The 23,517-nt window shown below is 37.9% G+C and overlaps 2 protein-coding genes across 3 annotated transcripts; both read left to right on the plus strand.

Annotated features, from left to right (window-relative positions):
* The first annotated feature begins 619 nt into the window (after nt 1-619).
* Nucleotides 620-14,892, plus strand: appl1 (adaptor protein, phosphotyrosine interaction, PH domain and leucine zipper containing 1). 2 transcript variants are annotated; one of them, XM_060858162.1, is made up of 22 exons: nt 620-801; nt 2,452-2,550; nt 2,652-2,711; nt 3,021-3,092; nt 3,342-3,429; nt 3,525-3,566; nt 3,661-3,719; nt 5,635-5,781; nt 5,944-6,026; nt 8,608-8,766; nt 9,036-9,224; nt 9,620-9,662; nt 9,758-9,814; nt 9,896-9,987; nt 10,096-10,275; nt 11,417-11,469; nt 11,580-11,754; nt 11,850-11,886; nt 12,092-12,238; nt 12,921-12,971; nt 13,083-13,172; nt 13,512-14,892. In XM_060858162.1, exons 1-22 carry the CDS (start codon nt 748-750, stop codon nt 13,659-13,661), a joined length of 2,127 nt encoding a protein of 708 aa, XP_060714145.1. In that variant the 5' UTR covers nt 620-747; the 3' UTR covers nt 13,662-14,892. The 2 variants fall into 2 exon arrangements, with proteins under 2 accessions (XP_060714145.1, XP_060714146.1); XM_060858163.1 differs by having other exon boundaries at nt 11,420-11,469.
* A 968-nt stretch (nt 14,893-15,860) lies between these two features.
* Nucleotides 15,861-19,085, plus strand: hesx1 (HESX homeobox 1). Its single transcript, XM_060858510.1, has 4 exons — nt 15,861-16,050; nt 18,075-18,235; nt 18,596-18,697; nt 18,978-19,085. The coding sequence occupies exons 1-4, from the start codon at nt 15,933-15,935 to the stop codon at nt 19,071-19,073; spliced, it is 477 nt and encodes a 158-aa protein (XP_060714493.1). The 5' UTR covers nt 15,861-15,932; the 3' UTR covers nt 19,074-19,085.
* The last annotated feature ends 4,432 nt before the right edge of the window (nt 19,086-23,517 follow it).

Here is a 23,517-nt window from a genome sequence, read left to right on the forward strand (position 1 = left end):
ATCTAATTTCCTGTGTGATTAATCTTGACTTGAATATGAATGTTAAAACATTTGCTAGAATATTTCTGGTAGACAAATTGCTAGGGTGAGAAAGAGATGTGTGTCTTTAAATACTATATAAGACAATAATATATATGTTTATAATGTTTATTTATACTAATATTAATCTTATTCAGCTGAAACAAGTGTGTGGACAATAATAAATATGTTTATATAATATTTATTCATACTAATATTAATCTAATTCTGCTGGAACAGAAGTGTGTGGACAATAATAAAAGTATTTATATAATATTTATTAATATTAATATTAATCTAATTCTGCTGGAACAGAAGTGTGTGGACAATAATAAATATGTTTATATATTTATTTATATGAATATTATTCTGCTGGAATATAACAGAAATCTTTCTCGAGGAACTAAAAGGGCTTTTATTTTATTACCACATTGCATGAAATAACTCATCAAAACACCCGTCCCAAATCTGTCCAAATCGAAAATATAGTACACTAGACATTCTGTAGAAATAACGTTAATTTTCTTTTTGTAGTGCACTTAATAAGGTGTTAGGGAGTGAATTGGGACACAGCGCAGTCTCAGCCAATGAGAGGCGGAGAAACAGAATATCCGTATGTGTGGGAAGGGCTCTGTCTGCTTGTTGATTAGTCTTGAATAAAAAAAGCAGGAAGAATTTTTTTTTTCTAAAAACAGCTGTCAGTTTTTCGGAATAAATAACAGCATAAATATGCCAGGAATTGACAAACTGCCGATAGAAGAGACACTGGAGGACAGTCCACAGGTAAAAATAAACAACAACAAACATCTGGGCTTGTTAGCATTCTAGCTTTGTGGCTAGCTAGCTAGCTAAAGAATTAGCATAGCAACTAGTTATTTACGTGTTGTCGTCGTGTTTAAAATGTGAGTCAGAAAATGCTTGTAAAAACTAGAAAATGTCGATATTAAAAACGTTTTTTTTGACCAGCTGCGTTATTAGTTTGTGGACCTGGTTTGATTTTGGGAGGAGACAATGTTTATAAACAAGGGCTGTGTCCCAAATCATTCAGTATTCAGTAAATTAGTGCACTATTTGTGGCTTAATATAATCGCTTCTACATTGTACAGTCTTGTAAACGTTAGGGAGTCATTTTAGGCCTTTTAAGGAAATGGTGCAGGAATAGAATTAGTTTTTTAAAATAGTCATATATAGTATAGTATTGTGTTGTGAAACGTGTTAACGAGAATAAAACTGTTATATATATGTTTAAGAAGATAATTAAATTGTAGCTGTGTGTGTGTATGTGTGTGTGTGTGTGTGTGTGTGTGTGTGTGTGTGTGTGTGTGTGTATGTGAGTGTGAGTGAGTGTGTATGTGAGTGAGTGTGTATGTGAGTGAGTGTGTATGTGAGTGAGTGTGTGTGTGTGTATGTATGTGAGTGTGTGTGTATGTATGTATGTGAGTGAGTGTGTGTGTGTGTGTGTGTGTGTGTGTGTGTGTGTGTTTGAGTGTGTGTGTTTATTATCGGTCTTTAATCACATTAATTCCTTCAGTAGTTCATTTCTGGTTGTTATTTTTACCGGTTTATGCCACAGCTGTGTTATTTCACACTTTGTCTACAGACCAAACACAGATTAAAGTCCTTGACATGTCCTAGTTTCCTTCCTCACCCACTTCCTTCATCTTTCTTACTTGTGACACGTACTGTTCCACCAGCCACTGACCCTCGAACACATTAAACACATTAAAACTTTAACTTTACATTGCCAGAAACAAGATTTTTATTATTTGTCTTATTTGTTGTTGTTTTCCTCTGACACAGATTAGGTTGTTTGCATTTTAATCTGAAACACATCAAATATCTGATCATTTGATTGACATCTTCGCACTTAAGGTCGAGTTTCCTGTTAATTGTTAAGAGATGAACAATTACTGTAACAAATCATTTTTTAGTGATATTTTACTTATAAGAAACACAAGCCAAGTGATGAATAGTTCTAAAATATATCATTATAAAACAAAGTTCTGGTTCTAAAACCTTTACACACACACACACACACACACACACGTGTGACTAATGAAAATAAATAAATTCCTTGTAAATCTACATTGTTTAATCCAGTAATACTCTATAGAATAGCTGAACTGCTCTTAATGTTGCTTAGCAACCAAAACCTTTATTAACAGACTACATTTTGTGGAGTCAATTTATAATATTGTTTTTCAATGTAACACACACTTTCTCCTGACTTCTTGCCTTTTTTTGGCACTCGGACCAGAGCAGTGTATATTTGAGTATTTCTTCGGTGATAAAGAAAGCAGGCTGTCTACAAGGACATATTCCTGACCCTAGCAGAGCAAAGATACAGACGGTCTTGTTTCCAGTCCCAGTGTGTAATATAAACTCAGCCACGGTCACGTTGATGTTAAATACGTGTTTTATTTTTCTTTCTAGACTCGCTCGCTGCTTGGCGTGTTCGAGGAAGACACATGTGCCATATCCAGCTACTACCATCAGCTCTTCAAAGCCATGCAGAGGATATATGATGCACAGGTAGGCCGTGACTAAAACATGAGATCGATCAGAAAGCAATTTAAACCTTTTTTTTTTCTTGTTTTGGAGTAGTTACATTTTTAGGTTTGTGTTGTTTACAGAATGAACTGAGCGCTGCAACACACCTGACCTCCAAGTTATTGAAGGAGTATGAAAAGCAGGTAAAATGTTTAGCAGCATTTTGAAAGTGATGCCATTAAACTCACCAGGTTTAAAGGAATAGTTCAGGGGAATAAGTGACAGTTTTATACTTATTTTAAAGGTAGTCATATAGCTGAAGATTGTAATGTTTTCAAAATCAATTTCTTTTTTTTAATAATAATACATTTCCTTGACCCATGCTTTAGTTTCCTGGAAGCCTATAAGACTACGCTAAAAAGTGATAGCTAGCATAAACATATGACAAGACGTCATCAATGTCTCTTTTTTATTTTCTTCAAACTCTTATTTTATCCTTCTTGTTCCCTTAGCGTTTTCCACTCAGCGGTGATGATGAGGTCATGAGCTCCACTTTGCAGCAGTTTGCCAAAGTTATCGATGAGGTGAGAATAATGTACAACTTTTAGCTTCTTCTCTTCATACATAATTCGATTTATATTCGCTCTTGTGCGATCTCTCTCACTTTCTCTCGCTCTCTCTCTCTTTGTCTCTCTCTTTGTCTCTCTCTCTCTCTCTCTCTCTCTCTCTCTCTCTCTCTCACACTTTCTCTCTCTCTCTCTGTCTCTTTCTCCCTCTCTCTCTCTCTGTCTCACATGCATTCTCTCTGTCTCTCTCTCTCTCTTGTTTCACAGCTCAGCTCCTGCCATGCCGTCCTGTCTACTCAGCTAGCAGATGCCATGATGTTCCCCATCACTCAGTTCAAAGAGAGGGACTTAAAAGGTAAATATCCATTTAATTTGTCAGTTTATCATTGTCTTGACTCATCATTTATTTGATTTTTTTTTTTTTTACTTGCTTTGCCTTCTTTCCTTCAGAAATCCTTACTCTGAAGGAAGTGTTCCAAATATCCAGCGATGGTGAGAATCAGACTCCTTTTACACCAATTACAAAAGCAAAAGTATTCTCCAGCCACTGTAACGTCTTCACCATTTCATTCTCTTATTATGACAGATCTTGATACGGCCATCAACAGATACAGTCGGCTGTCTAAAAAGAAAGAGAACGAGAAGGTAAGAAGGTTAAATTCTTAAAGTGCTGATTCTGTTTTGCTTTAAATTTGCTGAACGTGGCGACTGTGTAAATCACCATCATTTGCTCTTAAAAAGTGGCCGTACCTGTTAACATTCTTGTTAGTTTGTATATTTAAGCCTGACATTTTGTCAACATAAATGTACTAAAATTGTGCTAGTCACATTCGTATAAAGCTAAAAACTGGAAAAAATGCATAGCTAACATAGAAACTGGGAAAACACAAGATGATATTAAAATGAAGTTACTATGATAAAAGTTGGGCTTTCCAGAAACAAAAATTTCTAAATAAATATGATGGTGTATATTTACCTGATTTGCTTCATATTTGAATAATAGTTTCATTCTATAGCGTGTATAATAGAATAATAATAATTCATATGCAGCCTGAGAAATCTCATCAGATGTGGCTAAACTCCTAAGAACCTTTGCCTGTGAAATTCTTTTCATATAAAACAGCACAACTTTATAAAAACCATAAATATATTTCCTCAAAATTATGAGTGTTCTTGCATAGGGAAGTCTGTCTTCCTACAAATAACATGTTGTGTAAGGGATGTGTATGTAAGAAGCCAGTTTAACAAATCTGGTGGTAAAATCTCACACTGGTCAAGTTGTTGGGTAATAACATGGAACTAAGCTCTCAATCTGATATGCTTCTATTTAAAATTTTTTACCCATTTGAATACAAAAGTATTATTGCAAATGTTACTGACAACAACTTGAGTGAAAAGTAGAATCTTTAAAATATTGAAATTAATTCTGGAGGTTTTCTAGGATTCCATCCATTCCCTTTTTGCTTTAATGACACAAGCTCAATGCAAAACAGGATCAGAGTTCAAGCCCCAGCACTGCCAAGCTGCGTCTGTTGCGCCCTTGAGCAAGGCCTAAAAGCAAAAGAGATCCAAGTTTCAGTTCAGTAGTTTATAGTCTGCAGATTGTAGAAGTACATGCAGCAACTGGAAATCAAGGAACACCATACACATTACAGCTTGGAAAAATTTTACTAATAGAGTACATCTCCATGGAAAACTTGTCTACCTCTACTCAAAATAATACATCAGAATTACACCCTTCTTGGTCTTCTCTCTTTAACTTCCAATCATCATGAATCCACTGACCTTCTTTGTCTAAAGCCATCCTCAATGATACACCATAAATAATCACACATGATTGGGGGGAGGGGGGTCAGGAAGAGGTAGCAACACAGACTACAGACTAATATCAAATATAAATAAAATACTTATAAGATTATATTTAAATCTCTTATCTTAAATTTCTTATCTCCGGCTGGCCCAGCACTTGTCTCGCTGTTTTAATTCTTCACATATTAGATGAGGTGCACACACACATTCATTTGGAGCATAAAACAAGTTTAAAGCAAAAAAAAAAAGTACATGCAGTTTATTAGAAAATGTCAGCATGTGACCATGTGGTGTGTTTTTTACCAGATCACCACACACTTACAGCTGAGTCTTTGCATTGTGACTTTACATCGTCACCTAATCAGATCTGCAGATCTGTCGTCTTCTACTTTCTTGTGGGACTGATTACGCACATAAGAAGATTAACACAGTTACACACTGCAGTGGCGGTCTTCATTTAATGAAACACACACTGAGACGTGGCCTGGCCACCGTGGGAAGAGCGTATGTTCTGCAGATTTAGTTGGCTCGAGTCCTGTTTCCTTGCGCAAGAACCGGAAATTATACTAGATCTGAGTTTGTCGTAGGACGATTGTTGCTACGATGAAGAAATGAATCAAAGACCGAATCACATCAGAGATTTTGTGCTTCTTTTTTCGTTTGAACACTTTTGTTGATGGCTGAAATATTAACAAAAGAATTAAAGGACTTGTGAATTCTCTAATGATAAAAATGTTTACCTTCACTACAGGTAAAGGGTGAAGTGATGGAAGATGTTTACACTTCAAGGAAAAAGCAACACCAGACCATGATGCACTACTTCTCAGCACTTAATACGCTACAATATAAGAAAAGGATTGCCCTGTTAGAGCCGCTGCTGGGGTACATGCAGGCGCAGGTGCTGATAAAACGCTCCATCTCTCATTAGTTTCAGTCATTATTTTACTGTTGTAATTATTTCACTGTGCTCAGTGCATATACAAACCAACACTATTTAGAATCTCTACATCCTAACTGGATAAATCTAACCCATGTCTTTTTTCCTCCTGTCTTTCCTCAGATCAGTTTCTTTAAGCTCGGATCAGAGAACCTCACACAGCAATGGGAGGACTTCGTCACAAACATCGGAACCAGTGTACAGAAGTAGGTTGTATCTGTTTGCTTTTGCTAATTTAATATCCTGCCCCTGATTAGTATGACATCCTGTATTGGTTTAATCCTCTACACAGATGTTGTTAGAATTTTTAACGCACAGTAGCAGGAGAGGAATTAAGAGAGCAGGATAGTTTATTTTAGCAGGCGGATGCGAACTTAGTCAATTTTTTAACATAGCCCTTTTGCTAACCTTGACTTGTTCATTCGATCTGCAGCCCGACAGCTATGACAAGCAGGTCTGTAATGCATTGAAGTGCAGAAATTTAATGTTTTTTTTTTTTTTTTTTTGTATTTTTTTATTTTCTTATTTATGTGTAAAATATCGGGGGGGCACAGTGGCTTAGTGGTTAGCACGTTCGCCTCACACCTCCAGGGTCGGGGTTCGATTCCCGCCTCCAGCTTGTGTGTGTGGAGTTTGCATGTTCTCCCCGTGCCTCGGGGGTTTCCTCCGGGTACTCCGGTTTCCTCCCCCGGTCCAAAGACATGCATGGTAGGTTGATTGGCATCCCTGGAAAATTGTCCGTAGTGTGTGAGTACGTGAGTGAATGAGATTGTGTGTGTGTGTGCCCTGCGATGGGTTGGCACTCCGTCCAGGGTGTATCCTGCCTTGATGCCCAATAACGCCTGAGATAGGCACAGGCTCCCCGTGACCCGAGGTAGTTCGGATAAGCGGCAGAAGATGAATGAATGAATGAATGAATGAACATTTATACATGCCACACGATGGATCACAAGAATTTAAAAAGGCAGGTCACGTGTCGGTTTGTCTCTCTGTTATTCCTACCTGATGTGTTCCACTTATATATATGTACATATATATATATATATATATATGCAGGTATGTATGTATGTGTGTATATTATATATATATATATACAGGGAGTGCAGAATTATTAGGGAAGTTGTATTTTTGAGGATTAATTTTATTATTGAACAACAACCATGTTCTCAATGAACCCAAAAAACTCATTAATAGCAAAGCTGAATATTTTTGGAAGTAGTTTTTAGTTTGTTTGTAGTTTTAGCTATTTTAGGAGGATATCTGTGTGTGCAGGTTACTGTGCATAATTATTAGGCAACTTAACAAAAAACAAATATATACCCATTTCAATTATTTATTTTCACCAGTGAAACCAATATTACATCTCAACATTCACTAATATACATTTCTGACATTCAAAAACAAAACAAAAACAAATCAGTGACCAATATAGCCACCTTTCTTTGCAAGGACACTCAAAAGCCTGCCATCCATGGATTCTGTCAGTGTTTTGATCTGTTCACCGTCAACATTGCGTGCAGCAGCAACCACAGCCTCCCAGACACTCTTCAGAGAGGTGTACTGTTTTCCCTCCTTGTAAATCTCACATTTGATGATGGACCACAGGTTCTCTATGGGGTTCAGATCAGGTGAACAAGGAGGCCATGTCATTAGTTTTTCTTCTTTTAGACCCTTTCTTGCCAGCCACGCTGTGGAGTACTTGGACGCGTGTGATGGAGCATTGTCCTGCATGAAAATCATGTTTTTCTTGAAGGATGCAGACTTCTTCCTGTACCACTGCTTGAAGAAGGTGTCTTCCAGAAACTGGCAGTAGGACTGGGAGTTGAGCTTGACCCCATCCTCAACCCGAAAAGGCCCCACAAGCTCATCTTTGATGATACCAGCCCAAACCAGTACTCCACCTCCACCTTGCTGGCGTCTCAGTCGGACTGGAGCTCTCTGCCCTTTACCGATCCAGCCACGAGCCCATCCATCTGGCCCATCAAGACTCACTCTCATTTCATCAGTCCATAAAACCTTAGAAAAATCAGTCTTCAGATATTTCTTGGCCCAGTCTTGACGTTTCAGCTTGTGTGTCTTGTTCAGTGGTGGTCGTTTTTCAGCCTTTCTTACCTTGGCCATGTCTCTGAGTATTGCACACCTTGTGCTTTTGGGCACTCCAGTGATGTTGCAGCTCTGAAATATGGCAAAACTGGTGGCAAGTGGCATCTTGGCAGCTGCACGCTTGACTTTTCTCAGTTCATGGGCAGTTATTTTGCGCCTTGGTTTTTCCACACGCGTCTTGCGACCCTGTTGACTATTTTGAATGAAACGCTTGATTGTTCGATGATCACGCTTCAGAAGCTTGGCAATTTTAAGAGTGCTGCATCCCTCTGCAAGATATCTCACTATTTTTGACTTTTCGGAGCCTGTCAAGTCCTTCTTTTGACCCATTTTGCCAAAGGAAAGGAAGTTGCCTAATAATTATGCACACCTGATATAGGGTGTAGATGTCATTAGACCACACCCCTTCTCATTACAGAGATGCACATCACCTAATATGCTTAATTGGTTGTAGGCTTTCGAGCCTATACAGCTTGGAGTAAGACAACATGCATAAAGAGGATGATGTGGTCAAAATACTCATTTGCCTAATAATTCTGCACTCCCTGTATATATATATATATATATATATGTGTGTGTATATGTGTATATATATGTATATATATATGTATATATATATATATATATGTGAATATGAACAGTACTGCATTTAACATTGATTTTATCGTTTGTTGTTATTCTCAGTGTACGCAGGGAGATGGACAGTGAGGTGGACACAATGCAGCAGACAATCCAGGATCTGGAGCAGGCCAGTGATCTGCTATACATGCCCGACCCTGACCCTAATAAAATCCCAATTAACCGCAACCTGACCCGCAAAGCTGGATATCTCAACACTCGCAAGTACGAAGCGAGCCTGACTGCTGGTTATAGTTATAGTACATGCACATGTATTGATTTATTTTAATGGACATGCAAAGACATTGGAGATGGCATGGCATAGATTTAACAGAACCATATGCAGTGATAAAGTGCTATAATAAGAAGACTATAACAACAATACACCTGACAGCGCCCCCAAGTGCTCCAGCAGGGCATAGACCCAGTCTCTGACACGTCATTATGTTTTTGCATGATTGACCTGCTTTAAACTTTGAATTATTAATGTCCAGTAAAACAGGGCTGGTGTCGTCCACCTGGGAGCGCCAATATTTCTTCACACAAGGAGGGAACCTCATGAGTCAGTCTCGAGGAGACGTGGCAGGAGGGCTGGTCATGGACATAGACAACTGTTCTGTCATGGCAGTGGACTGTGAGGATCGACGCTTCTGCTTCCAAATCTCTTCGTTCGATGGCAAAAAGTATGTTTAGTAACCTTGGTACATCAATAACCTATTAGGAGTTTGGTTTATTTACTTATTTAGTTTGGTGTAGTGCTTTGGTAGATCTCTGACTAAGAAGCTTTATTGTTCTTGAAGGCTCTTTTAAACAGAGGCTCTGTTTTAAAAAGCCTTTAATAAAAAACCCTTGTTTTGTGCTTGCTATAATAATAATAATAATAATAATAATAATAATAATAATAGTATTTAACTATTTTATAATTGTGTTACATTAATGAAACTAAATGAATCTGATTCCATTTAATGTCAATTCATTTCTCACTGGTTAATTTTTATTATTATTTTAATTAATTTGAATTATTTTTAAAAGTGATCTATTACATTGTAATGCTGAATGATTCTTTTTTTCATTATAGGGTTGGCATTTTACAAGCAGATAGCAGAAAAGATTGTGAAGAGGTAATACATTTCTACTAGTTTCCATTCATTGGTTTTCATTATATGAGCGAGCTCAATGAATACAGATATGCTTTTTTTTTCTTTTTTCTTTTCAGTGGATTGCAACAATAAATAACATCTCAAAGAGGATATATCTTAGTGAGAAGCCTGAGGTAAACATTTGCTTCATATCAAAGATTCGTCGCTCTGTTTTATGGCTCTAAATGACTGTTTTACTGAAATTTTGTTGACAGGAAACTGCTGCAAGAGTCAACCAGTCAGCTTTGGAGGCTGTGACACCATCGCCTTCATTCCAGCAGAGGCATGAGAGTTTTAGACCCAGCACGTCAGTATCTGTTTATCCTCACACTCACATGGCTGTATTTTTCTTTAGGGCAGTCTGATTATTCCTATTCAAGACCTAACAATAGTTTTTAATCCCCTCGGTTTACAGGCAGGGCCGACCCCGTGCAGCCCGCACTGGCAGCCAAAGCTCAGCAGGTTCTGAGTCACCTGCTCTCTCCTCTCTGTCTCTGGACTCCCTGGTGGCTCCAAACACCCCCATCCAGTTTGATATCATTTCCCCAGTCAGTGAAGAGAGCACATCACAGGCTAAAGGTCCTGTCCAGGGCAGGTCAGTGCCACTAATTATATCATATACACTTCAAGAACGGTATCATCCATGTCACTGCACAGGTTGTGGTTTGGCTTTCCAGGGTCCAGGTTTGAGATAAAACTTTAACCTTTTTAAAGATGTAATGTTGTTGTGTGTGTTTTTTTTTGTTTGTTTTGTTTTATTATTATGAGTAATAAATTTATGTTCAATGAATTACCACAGAAAACGGCTATCAAAAAGCATAGATTTATGAATATGCACATCTGAAGTCACTTAAACTCTAAACATGCCGTCTTCTTCATCAGTTTTAAAGTACAGGTACTTTGCATAATAAACCACGATTATTGACATTTGCGTTTTATAACGCTTCAGTTCCACAGTATACACAAGCGGCATCCCTCAAAGAGGTTCACGATACATCTCAATGTTTAGGGTGTTAAAAAGTATAAAGTTTTCGAGGTATCGGGTTTTGAGAATGTTATTGATTATTTATTCTATTCTGATAGTGAAGGTGGTATACTGTTTAATTTTGTAGAAAAAATATATAAGACCCAAAGGTGCAGTAACTGCCTCAGATTTGATACATAAAACTAGTTTTTTATCTAGTCATTTGTCATTTGTCAACTTTTATACATGGGGCACGGTGGCTTAGTGGTTAGTGCGTTCGCCTCACACCTCCAGGGTTGGGGGTTCGATTCCCGCCTCCGCCTTGTGTGTGTGGAGTTTGCATGTTTTCCCTGTGCCTCGGGGGTTTCCTCCGGGAACTCCGGTTTCCTCCCCCGGTCCAAAGACATACATGGTAGGTTGATTGGCATCTCTGGAAAATTGTCCGTAGTGTGTGATTGCGTGAGTGAATGAGAGTGTGTGTGTGTGTGCCCTACACTCCATCCAGGGTGTATCCTGCCTTGATGCCCAATGACGCCTGAGAGTACAGGCTCCCCATGACCCGAGGTAGTTCGGATAAGCGGTAGAAGATGAATGAATGAATGAATGAACTTTTATACATGCCACACGATGGGTCACAAGAATTTAAAAAGGCAGGTCACGTGTCTGTTTGTCTCTCTGTAATTCCTACCTGATGTGTTCCACTTAATACCAATATATGTTTTAATTTACTTTTAAAATAATGCCGATGTTTCTTTGTCACCTTTGCTGAAAGAAGGACAAACCCATTCGGAGAGTCTGGACAGGTGCAGTCAGGAGACAGTGAAGGTACATGTCCCACAAGCAGACCTTAAATTTACAGAAAGACTTTTTAGACATAAGAAAATGTCATTGTCATAAATAGCTCAAATATTTTACGTACCTCTGGATCTTCGCAGACTCCATCCTGCACCAGCTCTTCATCGTGCGTTTCCTGGGATCCATGGAAGTGAAGGCCACAGAGAACCCGGACGTCATCTACGAGACAATGAGGCAGATCCTGGCGGCTCGAGCCATCCACAACATCTTCAGGATGACCGAATCACATCTGCTTGTCACCTGCGACTGCTTGAAGTAAAACAACCCCACAGCACACAGATAATATACTACGTGATCTTGTGTTCCTCTGCCTTCTTATTAAAAGTTTGTTTTCCTGTAACTGTTTCTAGGCTCATTGATCCTCAAACACAAGTCACAAGATTAAGGGTAGGCCATTTTTTCTCCATCTTTTCACCTTGGCCCTTTAATATATGCAAAAGATATGCATATCTACATGTAAAAGATATGCACTTCTGTTTAATGGTGTTTATTATTTAAAAATTGATCCAAGATCTAAAACCTTTTTAATTTATGTTTATGAATGATAGGTCTGTGTTTCACAGACTTACTGCTGTTATTTCTTTCTCCTCAGTTCCCTCTGTCCAGCGTGGTGATGTGTGCATCCCATCAAGAGAACAAGCGCTTGTTCGGCTTTGTGTTGCATACAGCTGGGGGCCGAGTCGATGGACGTCCCGTCACCGTCTGCTACATCTTTGAATCTAATAATGACGGGGAGAAGGTATAATGAAAACGTGTATATGTGTTTGTGTGCGTTGTTTTAGTGTGTTTTAGTGTGTTTGAGTGAGAGTGTGTTTGAGTGTGTGTGTGTTTGAGTGAGAGTGTGTGTGTGTGTTTGAGTGTGTGTGTGTGTGTGTGTTTGAGTGTGTGTGTGTGTGTGTTTGAGTGTGTGTGTTTGAGTGTGTGTGTGTGTGTGTGTGTGTTTGAGTGTGTGTGTGTGTGTGTGTGTGTGTGAGTGTGTGTGTGTGTGTTTGAGTGTGTGTGTGTGTGTGTGTGTGTTTGAGTGTGTGTGTGTTTGAGTGTGTGTTTGAGTGTGTGTGTGTGTGTTTGAGTGTGTGTGTGTGTGTTTGAGTGTGTGTGTGTGTGTTTGAGTGTGTGTGTGTTTGAGTGTGTGTGTGTTTGAGTGTGTGTGTGTTTGAGTGTGTGTGTGTTTGAGTGGGTGTGTGTTTGAGTGGGTGTGTGTTTGAGTGGGTGTGTGTTTGAGTGGGTGTGTGTTTGAGTGGGTGTGTGTTTGAGTGGGTGTGTGTTTGAGTGGGTGTGTGTTTGAGTGGGTGTGTGTTTGAGTGGGTGTGTGTTTGAGTGGGTGTGTGTTTGAGTGGGTGTGTGTTTGAGTGTGTATGTGGGTGTGGGTGTTGTGTGTTTAAGTGTGTGTTTTATCTCAATTGTTTTTGTTTTTTTGTCAGATCTGTGATAGTGTTGGTCTGGCGAAACAGATAGCCCTTCATTCAGAAATGGTAAGACTTTGTATCAGATTAGACAAAGACGTACAAGGCTTTTAACACTTTAACAGTTTTTTTAAGCAAAGCACATCGTTTGCTTCATAAGAATCTTGTATTTGTTTGTAGGATCAAAAAGCCACTCAGAAGCAGAGAGAGATGGAAAAGGCCAAGGAGAAGCAGCAAGAAGAGCTGACTAAACAAAAACAGATTGAAAAGGTATGAAGAGAAACTTCAGCATGTCACCATAATAAATATCAAACTGTAGTCCTCGTGGTCCAGGACTCTAAAGGATATTAGACAATCAAGTAACACGTGATGCTGCTAGGAAATAAGCAGCGGAGAGCATTTTAAATTCTCTAAAATTAAAAACATTACACGTAAAAACATGACGCTCCCAGTAGCTCCCATGATGCTTTTATCAGGACAGCATTATGTAGTAAATGTTCTCTCTTGAGCATGTGCAGTTATTTTTATACAGTGATGTGCTGTTATATAGATCACTGAGCCTGTATTATGTTTTCATGCCATAAAATAAAGTCTGCACCATAATTCCAGGACCTGGAGGAACAAAGCCGCCTGATAGCTGCCTCTAGTCGTCCAAATGCGCCGGCTGCTGACGGACAGTTCCTCGTCCTCAGCAAGAGCCAATCAGAAGACAGCGATATCGGGGAGGAGGGGCAGAAAAGAGGAGAATCTGATGCTTGAGAGTAAGGAGAATGAGGATAATGTTGATCTCTACCTGGACTCAACTTTTCATTCAAAGCTCTTAAACTTTAAGACATTTCCTTTAAAGCTTCTGGTTTACTAAAGGAAATGATATTTTTGTGAAATTACTGCAGATTAGAGCAGAAAGTGTCATTTTATGAGTGGGTGGATTGGGAGAAGCTCACACGAGCTTGTTTTATTTGTAATAAATCTTGTATTTTGTACCTTTTCCATTACTGACTTGTATTGAAAACACACTTTTAGATGTTTTTTGATTGTTGTGGTTGTGTGTGTGTGTGTTTGAGAGAGAGGTGCACTGCTAAAAACTTGTGTGTGTGTGTGTGTGTGTGTGTGTGTGGATGACTGGGATTTTATTTTTGGAGGAAATTGCACGTGTGAATAGCACATACTAAAGAAGGACTTGTACTGATACTGTATAATGAACTTTATGCTCTAACAGGCCTGCATGTTCTTCAGCTTGTGTCATATCTACATCAGTAACTGAATTGTATTGCGGTCGAATCTAAACAGATTGTAACGTTAGTTCTGTAAGATTCAGATTAACCTTTGCAGATGGTCATCTATGTAATTAAGGATTGTGGATGTGGTAACGTGGTGTTTTTAGGGGTTTATTTGTCAAATAAAGCATAAATTGTAATCATTTCAATCATTTGTTTAACCCTATAAAATTCCCAGTTCACCGTTAATAAATACAATAAGCATACTGTTATTTAACTCTAATGACAAATTGCAGTAAAATTATGTAGTTAAAAAGTCCTGGGAGTTTAAGGGGATTTTTTTTTACATTACAAAGTTTACAGCTTTTGTTTTTTTGTATATATAAATATGATATTATGAATAATCATGCTTTGTAATTAACATACTGTAACAATGATGCAAATGTACTTAGTTTAAACACCATGTCTGTTCAGTCTACAGCCGTCTGTGACCAGAAACCTTTTCGGGGGGGATTAATTGTTTACTTGTGTTGTTAACAGTTCATTCTGACCTTCTGTCAAATGTTGTGTTCATGTAAACCTGTTTCTTCCAAAATGGACACAAATTCCTGATGCATGTTTGATTATATACATTATGTATATAGAGTGTAATGCTTTTTGAATTCTGAAATTGACTTCAGCCACTGAAACAGAATTTGAAACAGAAAACCCAGTTCTTGTTCAATGGAAAAATGGCTTTGTGTTGTTGGAAATAAAATGCAAATGTTTTAGTCCATAGGAGTAACTTTATGCTGTAAGACTAGGAACATTACACTCATTTATTTTGGTAATAACAGAAGACCTTTAAGTGAACATCATTTTTTCTATTAGTATTTAGTATCTATTTATTTTTTTTTTTTTTTAACTTTTGAAATGATTTAAAGATTCATCTTTGAATTTATCTAAAACAAAATCAATTTTGTCTAAAAAAAAAAAAAAAAAAACTAAGTAAACCACATCACCAGGCAAAAACAAGTACAGTTTGCTAACATTATTAAAAGTGGTAAATAAATCTTTAGACTTTTCACGCTCATAATAGGCTTTATTATTACTGTAAGCCTAATTGGCCTGCATTTGGGTTTGCATTTAAATAGTTCTAATTAGTCCTAACTTTTTTACCATGACAAAGCAGGCCATGGAGAGGGAGCTCGTGCACTCAAGTAAACAAGTAAATAAACATGTCGCATATTTATTTAAAGCCAACTTGAATGGTTGGATTCAGCCTCTGAATGCAGACAATGCAGGAGCAACTTGTCGGATTAGTTCCCGAATGCCTTTTGCATGCATGACAAGAGGCCAAAATGGGGGGAATATTCAGCAGGATTAACTTTAATAGCCTTACCTTCTTCTTCTTCTTTTTTTTTTTATTAGCACCTATTTTAAACATCTGCGCCTATAAATGAGATTACTGGCAAGCTGACTGCTTTCTCATAATGCAGCTCAGTCGGCTGAAGGAAATCAGTGGCTGAGGAGGGAATTAATAAAAGAGCTCATTTTCTACCTGGTGGGTAAAAATAAAAGGGACACTTGTGAATGGAATGAAGGGATTCCGTGTGCGTAATAGATAACGCGCTGGTGGTCACGGTTATGGCGCGTCATTTGGACACCTGTACATCGACCTGCTGCCCCTTGTGGTGCGCACTAAACCTATTCAAATGGAAAAGTTTTACTGGTTTAATCAGTGACGTGTTGCAGCCTGTTAGTTTTAAGGAAGCCACAGGACACTTCGAGGCTCACTTGGAGACTTGGAGGTCTTTCTTTCTGTCTGGGAAGCATGGAGAGTGTGAGCGCGCAACACAGCCGACATTCTCTCTTCACTATTGATCACATCCTCGGTCTGGACAGAGAGGAACAGAGAACCATTGTTTACACTCCTCACCGACCGTGGACAGGTTTGTGCCTCTTTTATCATTATTATCATTATTATAAATGATGCATTAAACATTTCTGCTTTAAACTCAAGACTATAAATCAACAGAAATGGCTAGAAAAGCAGTATGTATCCCATTCAGTCTCAGCTGCTTGCTGATCTTCTTGCATGTATATTTTGTTCTTATATAAAGAAATAAATATAAGTTGATCCTGTGCCTAGAAATAACAGGACTTAATTCATGGGGTATTCTATAATAAGTGGGCGTGGTCAGCATCAAAAACAGGAAGTTGACCCTCCAAATTTCATCTTTTAAATAATAAGGAAAAAATGGCATGCTTTGATTTATTATTTTCACTATAAAGGCTATGAATCGTGCAAATGAAATATTTGCATATGTCCCTTATGACATTCATGCACTCGAGCTGGCATAGACTTCATATGTTTATGTAAAACCTGATGATTCACATTAGATCTGAACACCTGCTTCAATAGAAGAGATGTGACCCATGAAAAATCTGACCTTATGTTCAAAAGGACACAATCACAAATTTGCTTGTGTTTAAATACTTAACTAGAAACTGTGTGACAGCTTGAATACTGAATTTACATTCATTTTACACATAAAAAAAAAACCCAGGTTGACAGGGAAGTCACAGACTTTGGATTCCACTGTGCGTGTGTGTGTGTGTGTGTTTGAGTGTGTGTGCTCGTGTGTGTGTGTTTATTAAAATAATATTTAATATAGGCCACATTATGTAAGGAATAAAACACATTTAGTGATGTGCTGTTAATTAATCTACGACGAGGTAGGTGTGTGTGTTTGTGTGTGTGTGTGTGTGAGAGAGAGAGAGAGAGAGAGAGAGAGAGAGAGAATGTGTGTGTGTGTGTGTGTGTGTGTGTGAGAGAGAGAGAATATGTGTGTGTGTGTGTGTGTGTGAGAAAGAGAGAGAGAGAGAGAATGTGTGTGTGTGTGTGTGTGTGTGTGTGTGTGTGTGTGTGTGTGTGTGTGTGAGTGTGAGAGAGAGGGACAGAGAGAGCGAGAGAGAGAATGAGTGTGTGTGTGAGTGAGTGAGAAAGATACTGTGAAGAAGTCATTTTTAAGTACAAATTTTGTTATAGATTTAAGACTTGACTCAGTCAAAGCAAAACATTTTATAAAAATATTAAACCTTACAGTACATAAAGTCAGTTATTTCTGTAGGTCAGTAAAGAAAGATACCTATTACAAAATAGACCACTTTTTAGTCTCCATGAGAAAAACATTAATAAAACTGCACAAATTGTGCTTTTATTAAACAAAGCATTGTCTCACCATATTGCCTTTATTTTGTTTATTACTATTTAATGTATAGCATTTGTCTTTATGTACAGTAGAAAAGTTTAGTTCTATTTATTTATTTATTTATTTTTTTTTTTGCTTTACAACATTTCTTTCCATGTCCTTCTGTTGTACTGTATCTAAATGTTCTGTGTTTGTAAAATGCTCATGACTAATATGTTCCATATAAACAAACCTACATGATATAATACTGTATGCAAAATATAAAATCAACAATAAATAAATAAAATTAATCCATGTACATACTTTGTCCTATGCATGTATGAAATATTTGTCCCTTGTATGTAAAATCAGCAGCTTGAGGGTTTCAGGAGTGCATTTTATTAATAGCAAAAACACTTAAACAACGTGGACGTTCCATAAACACGTTGCAGTATATTTCTTTTTACCTGACAATTAATTTGATTTTATTTGGTATTTTTGTACATATAGGGCAATTAGTTTTGTCACGTATTGTTCACCATGTGAAAAGGCTGTCGGTGTTCTAATACAGTATCACAAACCCATGATGAACGAGTAGAAGAGTTTTTTTTTTCAGTCAAACGTTTTAATGCAGTTGTCTGGGGTTGTCTTGCTTGTATACATTTGAATAATATTACATTATCTTATACATGGTCGATGATTTGTCCTTATTAGTTAAATGGGAAGTTGGGAAGTACACATCTTACTTAAACTCATGACCAACATAATTTTCATTTCATCAGACGCTCAACCAACAAAAAACGACCGCTTTATAAAGACAGCCGGCTCTCTGGAGGTACCTGTGATGGAGGAGAGGAAAAGTGAAGCACCGGTAGAAAGCTGCAGGCGTTCGCTCAACTGGTGCATCGGACGGAGGCCCAGAACTGCCTTCTCCAGCTTACAGGTAACCTGATACTGATACTGATACTTGACTGATTCTTCATCAATAGAACAGTTATTAAGATTTGATTGAATCATTTTATCCATTCGATTCACCAGCAACTAACAGCGGAAAGCAGCAATAAATCTGCTTTCTATGTAAATATATCAAAAGGCTGCTGTACGTAATGTGGTCAAAATTTTAGATGCATTTCAGATGCAAATCGAATTCAAATTTTGTCACATACACAAATATAGTGTACCATTTAGAGGGGTTACTGTGTGGTACTGTAGTACAGAGCTTAGTACTGATATCTCCTATAATATCAGCTGTTTTTTCCTTTATTTACTTTTACTCTAATTGTCTTTTAATTTGTGATTCCAGATCGAGATACTTGAGAGCGTTTTTCAAGTCAACTCGTACCCGGGGATCGATGTCCGAGAGGAGCTGGCTAGGAAGCTGCATATCGATGAAGACAGAATACAGGTAAAGTTTATCATTAAAATAAAGTTGCACGTTCTGTAGTATAAAGTCCGGGTTGTGTCACTCAGTAATGGATTCTTCAATCATTTACGGATCAGTTTACTAATATAGACAACGCCTTCAGGAGAGGTTTCTGATGTTCCTATTTATCCGCAGTGCAAAAGTTTGCATCCCCCATGGTTGTGCAAACTTTTGCACTGTGCATAAATAGGAACATTAGTACACCGTGAGTGGATATTAAGGCTCCAATAATATCCAATAATTTCTCTCTCTCTCCTGCCAGATCTGGTTCCAGAACAGAAGAGCAAAACTGAAGCGCTCGCATCGAGAGAACCAGTTCCTCATGGTGAAAAAAGTCATCACTGAGCTCCAAGAGTGATTGTAAAAAAAATTCTTGACATATTATAATATATTCTGTTGTGAATTATTTTGATAGTGCCAATCAATAAATTATGTCTTTTATCTAAAAAAAAACCTTTAACATGCAGCTGATTAAATAAATTGTTGCTGAACATCACACACCGAGTATGGGAATGTTTTTGCACTCTGCGTGTGGTCTTTTCTGAATTCATCGACTGCTTTATTGTTAGATAACGAGCCTTCGGGGAAAGCCATTGTCCCCGTTTGCTTGCTCTAATTGAAGGTGATTATGAGAGACAAAAGAGGCTTTTAAAGAGGAAAGGAGCTTTGCCATTTGCTCTGAATAATGATAAGAGCTTGCAGGGGTGAGAAATACAACCATATTGGATTCGATTCTACTGGAGGAAAAGATTCAGTGACTTAGTAATAGCATTTAATTAACATTAATATAATACAATAATAATAATATAATATCACATGAGATTATCTTATATACCAGGGTTGGGACTCCTGAGATGCTCTCCCTGTGCTTCTGGGGTTTCCTTCAGGTATTCTGGTTTCCTACCAATGAGTGTGTCTTAAGAGGTTTAGAGGTACAAATGGATGGATGAATTGACAAACATAAAATAGTTATCTGGGGGGGGGTTAGTGGCTTAGTGGTTAGCACGTTCGCCTCACACCTCCAGGGTTGATTCCCGCCTCCGCCTTGTGTGTGTGGAGTTTGCATGTTCTCCCCGTGCCTCGGGGGTTTCCTCTGGGTACTCCGGTTTCCTCCCCCGGTCCAAAGACATGCATGGTAGGTTGATTGGCATCTCTGGAAAATTGTCCGTAGTGTGTGATTGCGTGAGTGAATGAGTGTGTGTGTGTGTGTGTGCCCTGTGATGGGTTGGCCAGGGTGTATCCTGCCTTGATGCCCGATGACGCCTGAGATAGGCACAGGCTCCCCGTGACCCGAGGTAGTTTCGGATAAGCGGTAGAAAATGAGTGAGACTTATCTAGGTTTTAATGATTTCACAAACAGTAGAGGGCGCCAGAGTGCTGAGGAAATTTTCCTGATGATGTTCATGTAAAAATCCAACAACAAAAATTAAAATGTTAAAAATATCGAGTTCCCCTGACAATGTGGAGCTAGGAGTGAGATTCAGAATAAGTTTTTGTAACTAAAAAGTTGGCGGTAAACCAGACGTTTGCCACTGATTGCAAGGTTGTGAGTTCAAATCCAAAAAGCAGCTAAGTTGAGCTAAGTTTGTGCTTTTGAGTCTGTGTGTGTGTGTGTGTTTGTGAGAGAGAGAGAGAGAGAGAGAGAGAGAGAGAAAGTTTGTGTGTGTGTGTGTGTGTGTGTGTGAGAGAGAGAGAGAGAGAGAGAGAGAGAGAGTGTGTGTTTGTAAAGCGACCCAACACAAAGCAAATTCAAATAAGGGACTGTTCTTTTTTTATTCTTATTTTTATTCTTATTTTTATTTTAGATTACACGGACCGTTCCCCTGAGTCACCCTGAAATTTATGTCACGGCAAAGCAATATGCCAGCACTAGCAAATAATTTATTAAAAATGTCCTGAGACATCTGTGAGGCAGTTACCTTATGTTACCAAATATGTTATAGCAGCTATAAATAGAAGTTCTCTCACCAGGCTCTCTTTTAATTTCTTTACTTTTTTTAAGTAATAAGACCAAAAAATCTTGTCGTGTTACCGTAAATCTCTAGATCATGAAGACTTTCCTCTTTCAGACAATTTACAGACACCTTTAAAAAGAAAACTGTTGACAGCTTCAACCCAGCTGAAGATAAAACATCTTCTGGTCTTTTTCCAGTCGTCAGCTGTGTAGTTGTAGTGAAGCAGTTCCCTTGGAGCCTCAAAGTCCTCTTCTTACCTTCTCAGTCGGAATGAAACCCAACATGGACATCGCCTTTTGTAGCCTGTCCACCTCAAGTTTTGACACGTTGTATGTTCTGAGTTGCTTTTCAGCTTAACATGTTTGTACAGAGTGGTTATATGAGCCCTCCTGTCAGCTCAAACAGAACTAGCCTTTCTGATTTGGCCTCTTTGATCAACCAGAATTTTCCTCTCAGTGGATCTTTTTGTTTGCTCGCACCATTCTGTGTAAACTCCAGAAACTGTTCAGCAGTTTCTGAAATCCTCGAATCAATCCATCTGGCACCAAAACTATACCACAGAACATTAACTTGTTAAGCTTTTCGTTCTTCTAAATGTCTGGGTAACTCTTATTTCCACTGAATATGACTGCTTCCGGACATGTTTGAGCAAATGTGAATTGTTTCTCAGCTTATTATTATTTTTATCTTATCACACAATAGTCACATACGTCTTGATACTGTTGCATTATGTTGCAGATCTTCTGCTTTGTCTCTCTGTGAGAGCTAGAGATTCAGTACGGAGTTACGTCATCATGGACAGGATGGCGAGAGCTCCGCTCATCTTTCAAGTCAAAAACAAAAAAGAAGACCCTTTTCATGTTCGCATCAATAGTAACACAAGATCACCTGAAAGAGGAACTGGGTGTTCCTGCCCAGACAGTTGGCTCATGCACACAACTTTCCCATGATTCTCATCTTGGGCTCTTTGATCTTTGCAAATATAGTTTAATCATTGGAACAATCAGATGATTTTTAATTTTTTGCTCTTTTGTATTGCGTTTATTAAATGTACAGTATGAGCATATAATACTCTATTAAGATTTTTTTTTTTACAGCATTCATTCTATTAAGCTATTCAATCTTATACAACTTTTGGTTATGAGATTAAACTCTATACCTAAAAAAATGGCTGTGCTAAACTGCCTGTAGGTATAAACGTGTGTGTGTGTGTGTGTGTGTGTGTGTGTGTGTGTTTGTGTGTGGTGCCCTGAGATGAACTGGTGTCCCATCCAAGGTGTGTTCCTGGAACAGTCTCTAGATCCACCATGGCTTTGATCAAGATTAAGCAATTAATGAATGAATGTGTTAACTAATTAATTAATGAAAGATGAATAAATGAATGAATGAATGAATTTGTAGTAAGGTCACAATTCGTAGTCAGCTGTAGTCAGAAAAGACCCTGTTTATTTCTCATGTCTGCTTCTTCAGTTTTTATACTGCACTTTCCAGCTACAATAATTAACAAGTCACAGGATTAAATAACCAACAGTTTATGCTAAATAAATAGTGTAAAAGTGTACAAGAGTAAAGAGAATGTGTGAAGCTAATCTGACTGCTAGTCTCAGGATTATGTAATTATTTGGTTAAAATATAATCAAGGAGTTTAAAGAAGTCCAGAGATGTAAATCACAACCTTCTTATTAGGGTGAAATTTTAAATGAAATGGTTGCATGAAAATGCAGCAATGGCTCAAGCAAATAATCAGAAAGTAATCATACTAAGATGTACAGATCATTGTCCTTGAGGTAGTTTGCTCAAGGTATCCTCTTTTGTACCGTTCCTTTCATCTGGAAATGTTCATGTAGTGCACATTTAAGAGCGATTTAAGAAATATAAATGGTGTATAATAAGATTTTACAGACCCATTTGTCTGAGAGTAAACGAGACGAATATCTATATACTTTAATTACTTTGATCAAACTGTACTGAAGCTGTAAAAACTCTTTCTCAGTGGGGTTTTCAGGTTAGAATGAATGACTTTATTGGAGTAACAATCTAAAGTAGGGCCATATGGAAATTCACAGCCATACAAGTCAACAAGTTGGTGTGCCCCCTGTCTGTGTATGACCTCAGTAAGACCCCCTGAAGACATAAAAAGCACAAGCAACATTTGCTTGTGGCTTAACAAGCTACAAAAAATCCTAGTTAGAATAAAATTAGGCTACATCCTGTGACACATGGTAGTGTTAAGAATACAATGTCTGGTAAAGCTGGTAAAGAACTAAAGAAAGATATCTAATGTTATGCATCCAATTAATCAATAGAATAAAATATCACCTATAAACTTTCACATGCTGACGCTGTAATCTGCAATTTTATCATTTTTAAAACTGACCTGTCATAGAAAGACTTTTTATGTCGTTCTGTTTTGGAGCATTTGACATTGTAACTGCTAGTAATAATGATGATGATGATGATGATGATGTCTTATGAAGGTGGCCAGAGGGGTGGATATACTTCACGCAAGGGTGGCACTCAAGTGTGTCATGTTTCAGTCTGAAGGACCAGTCGGCATCACAAGCAGATGAACGAATCATTGGCTGCATAAGTCATCACTTATATAACAGATCATCTGATTATAACTCATATCACATTCTTTTTTTATTTATATGCACGGTCTAAGGATTGACCAGTTTTTAATTTCACTCTAAATTGTATTTGTATATTGTATTTAACTGAGATTTTTGAATTTTAAATTTGGATTTTTTTTTTTTGCTAAATGAAGCAAAAAAAATGGTGGACAGCTAGTGCTAATCTGTGATTATGGCCAAATATGCAAAAAACATTTTATTGATAACGGCCATA

This window comes from Tachysurus vachellii, chromosome 22 (assembly GCF_030014155.1).
Source record: "Tachysurus vachellii isolate PV-2020 chromosome 22, HZAU_Pvac_v1, whole genome shotgun sequence".
In the NCBI taxonomy this organism is placed as follows: Eukaryota; Metazoa; Chordata; class Actinopteri; order Siluriformes; family Bagridae; genus Tachysurus; species Tachysurus vachellii.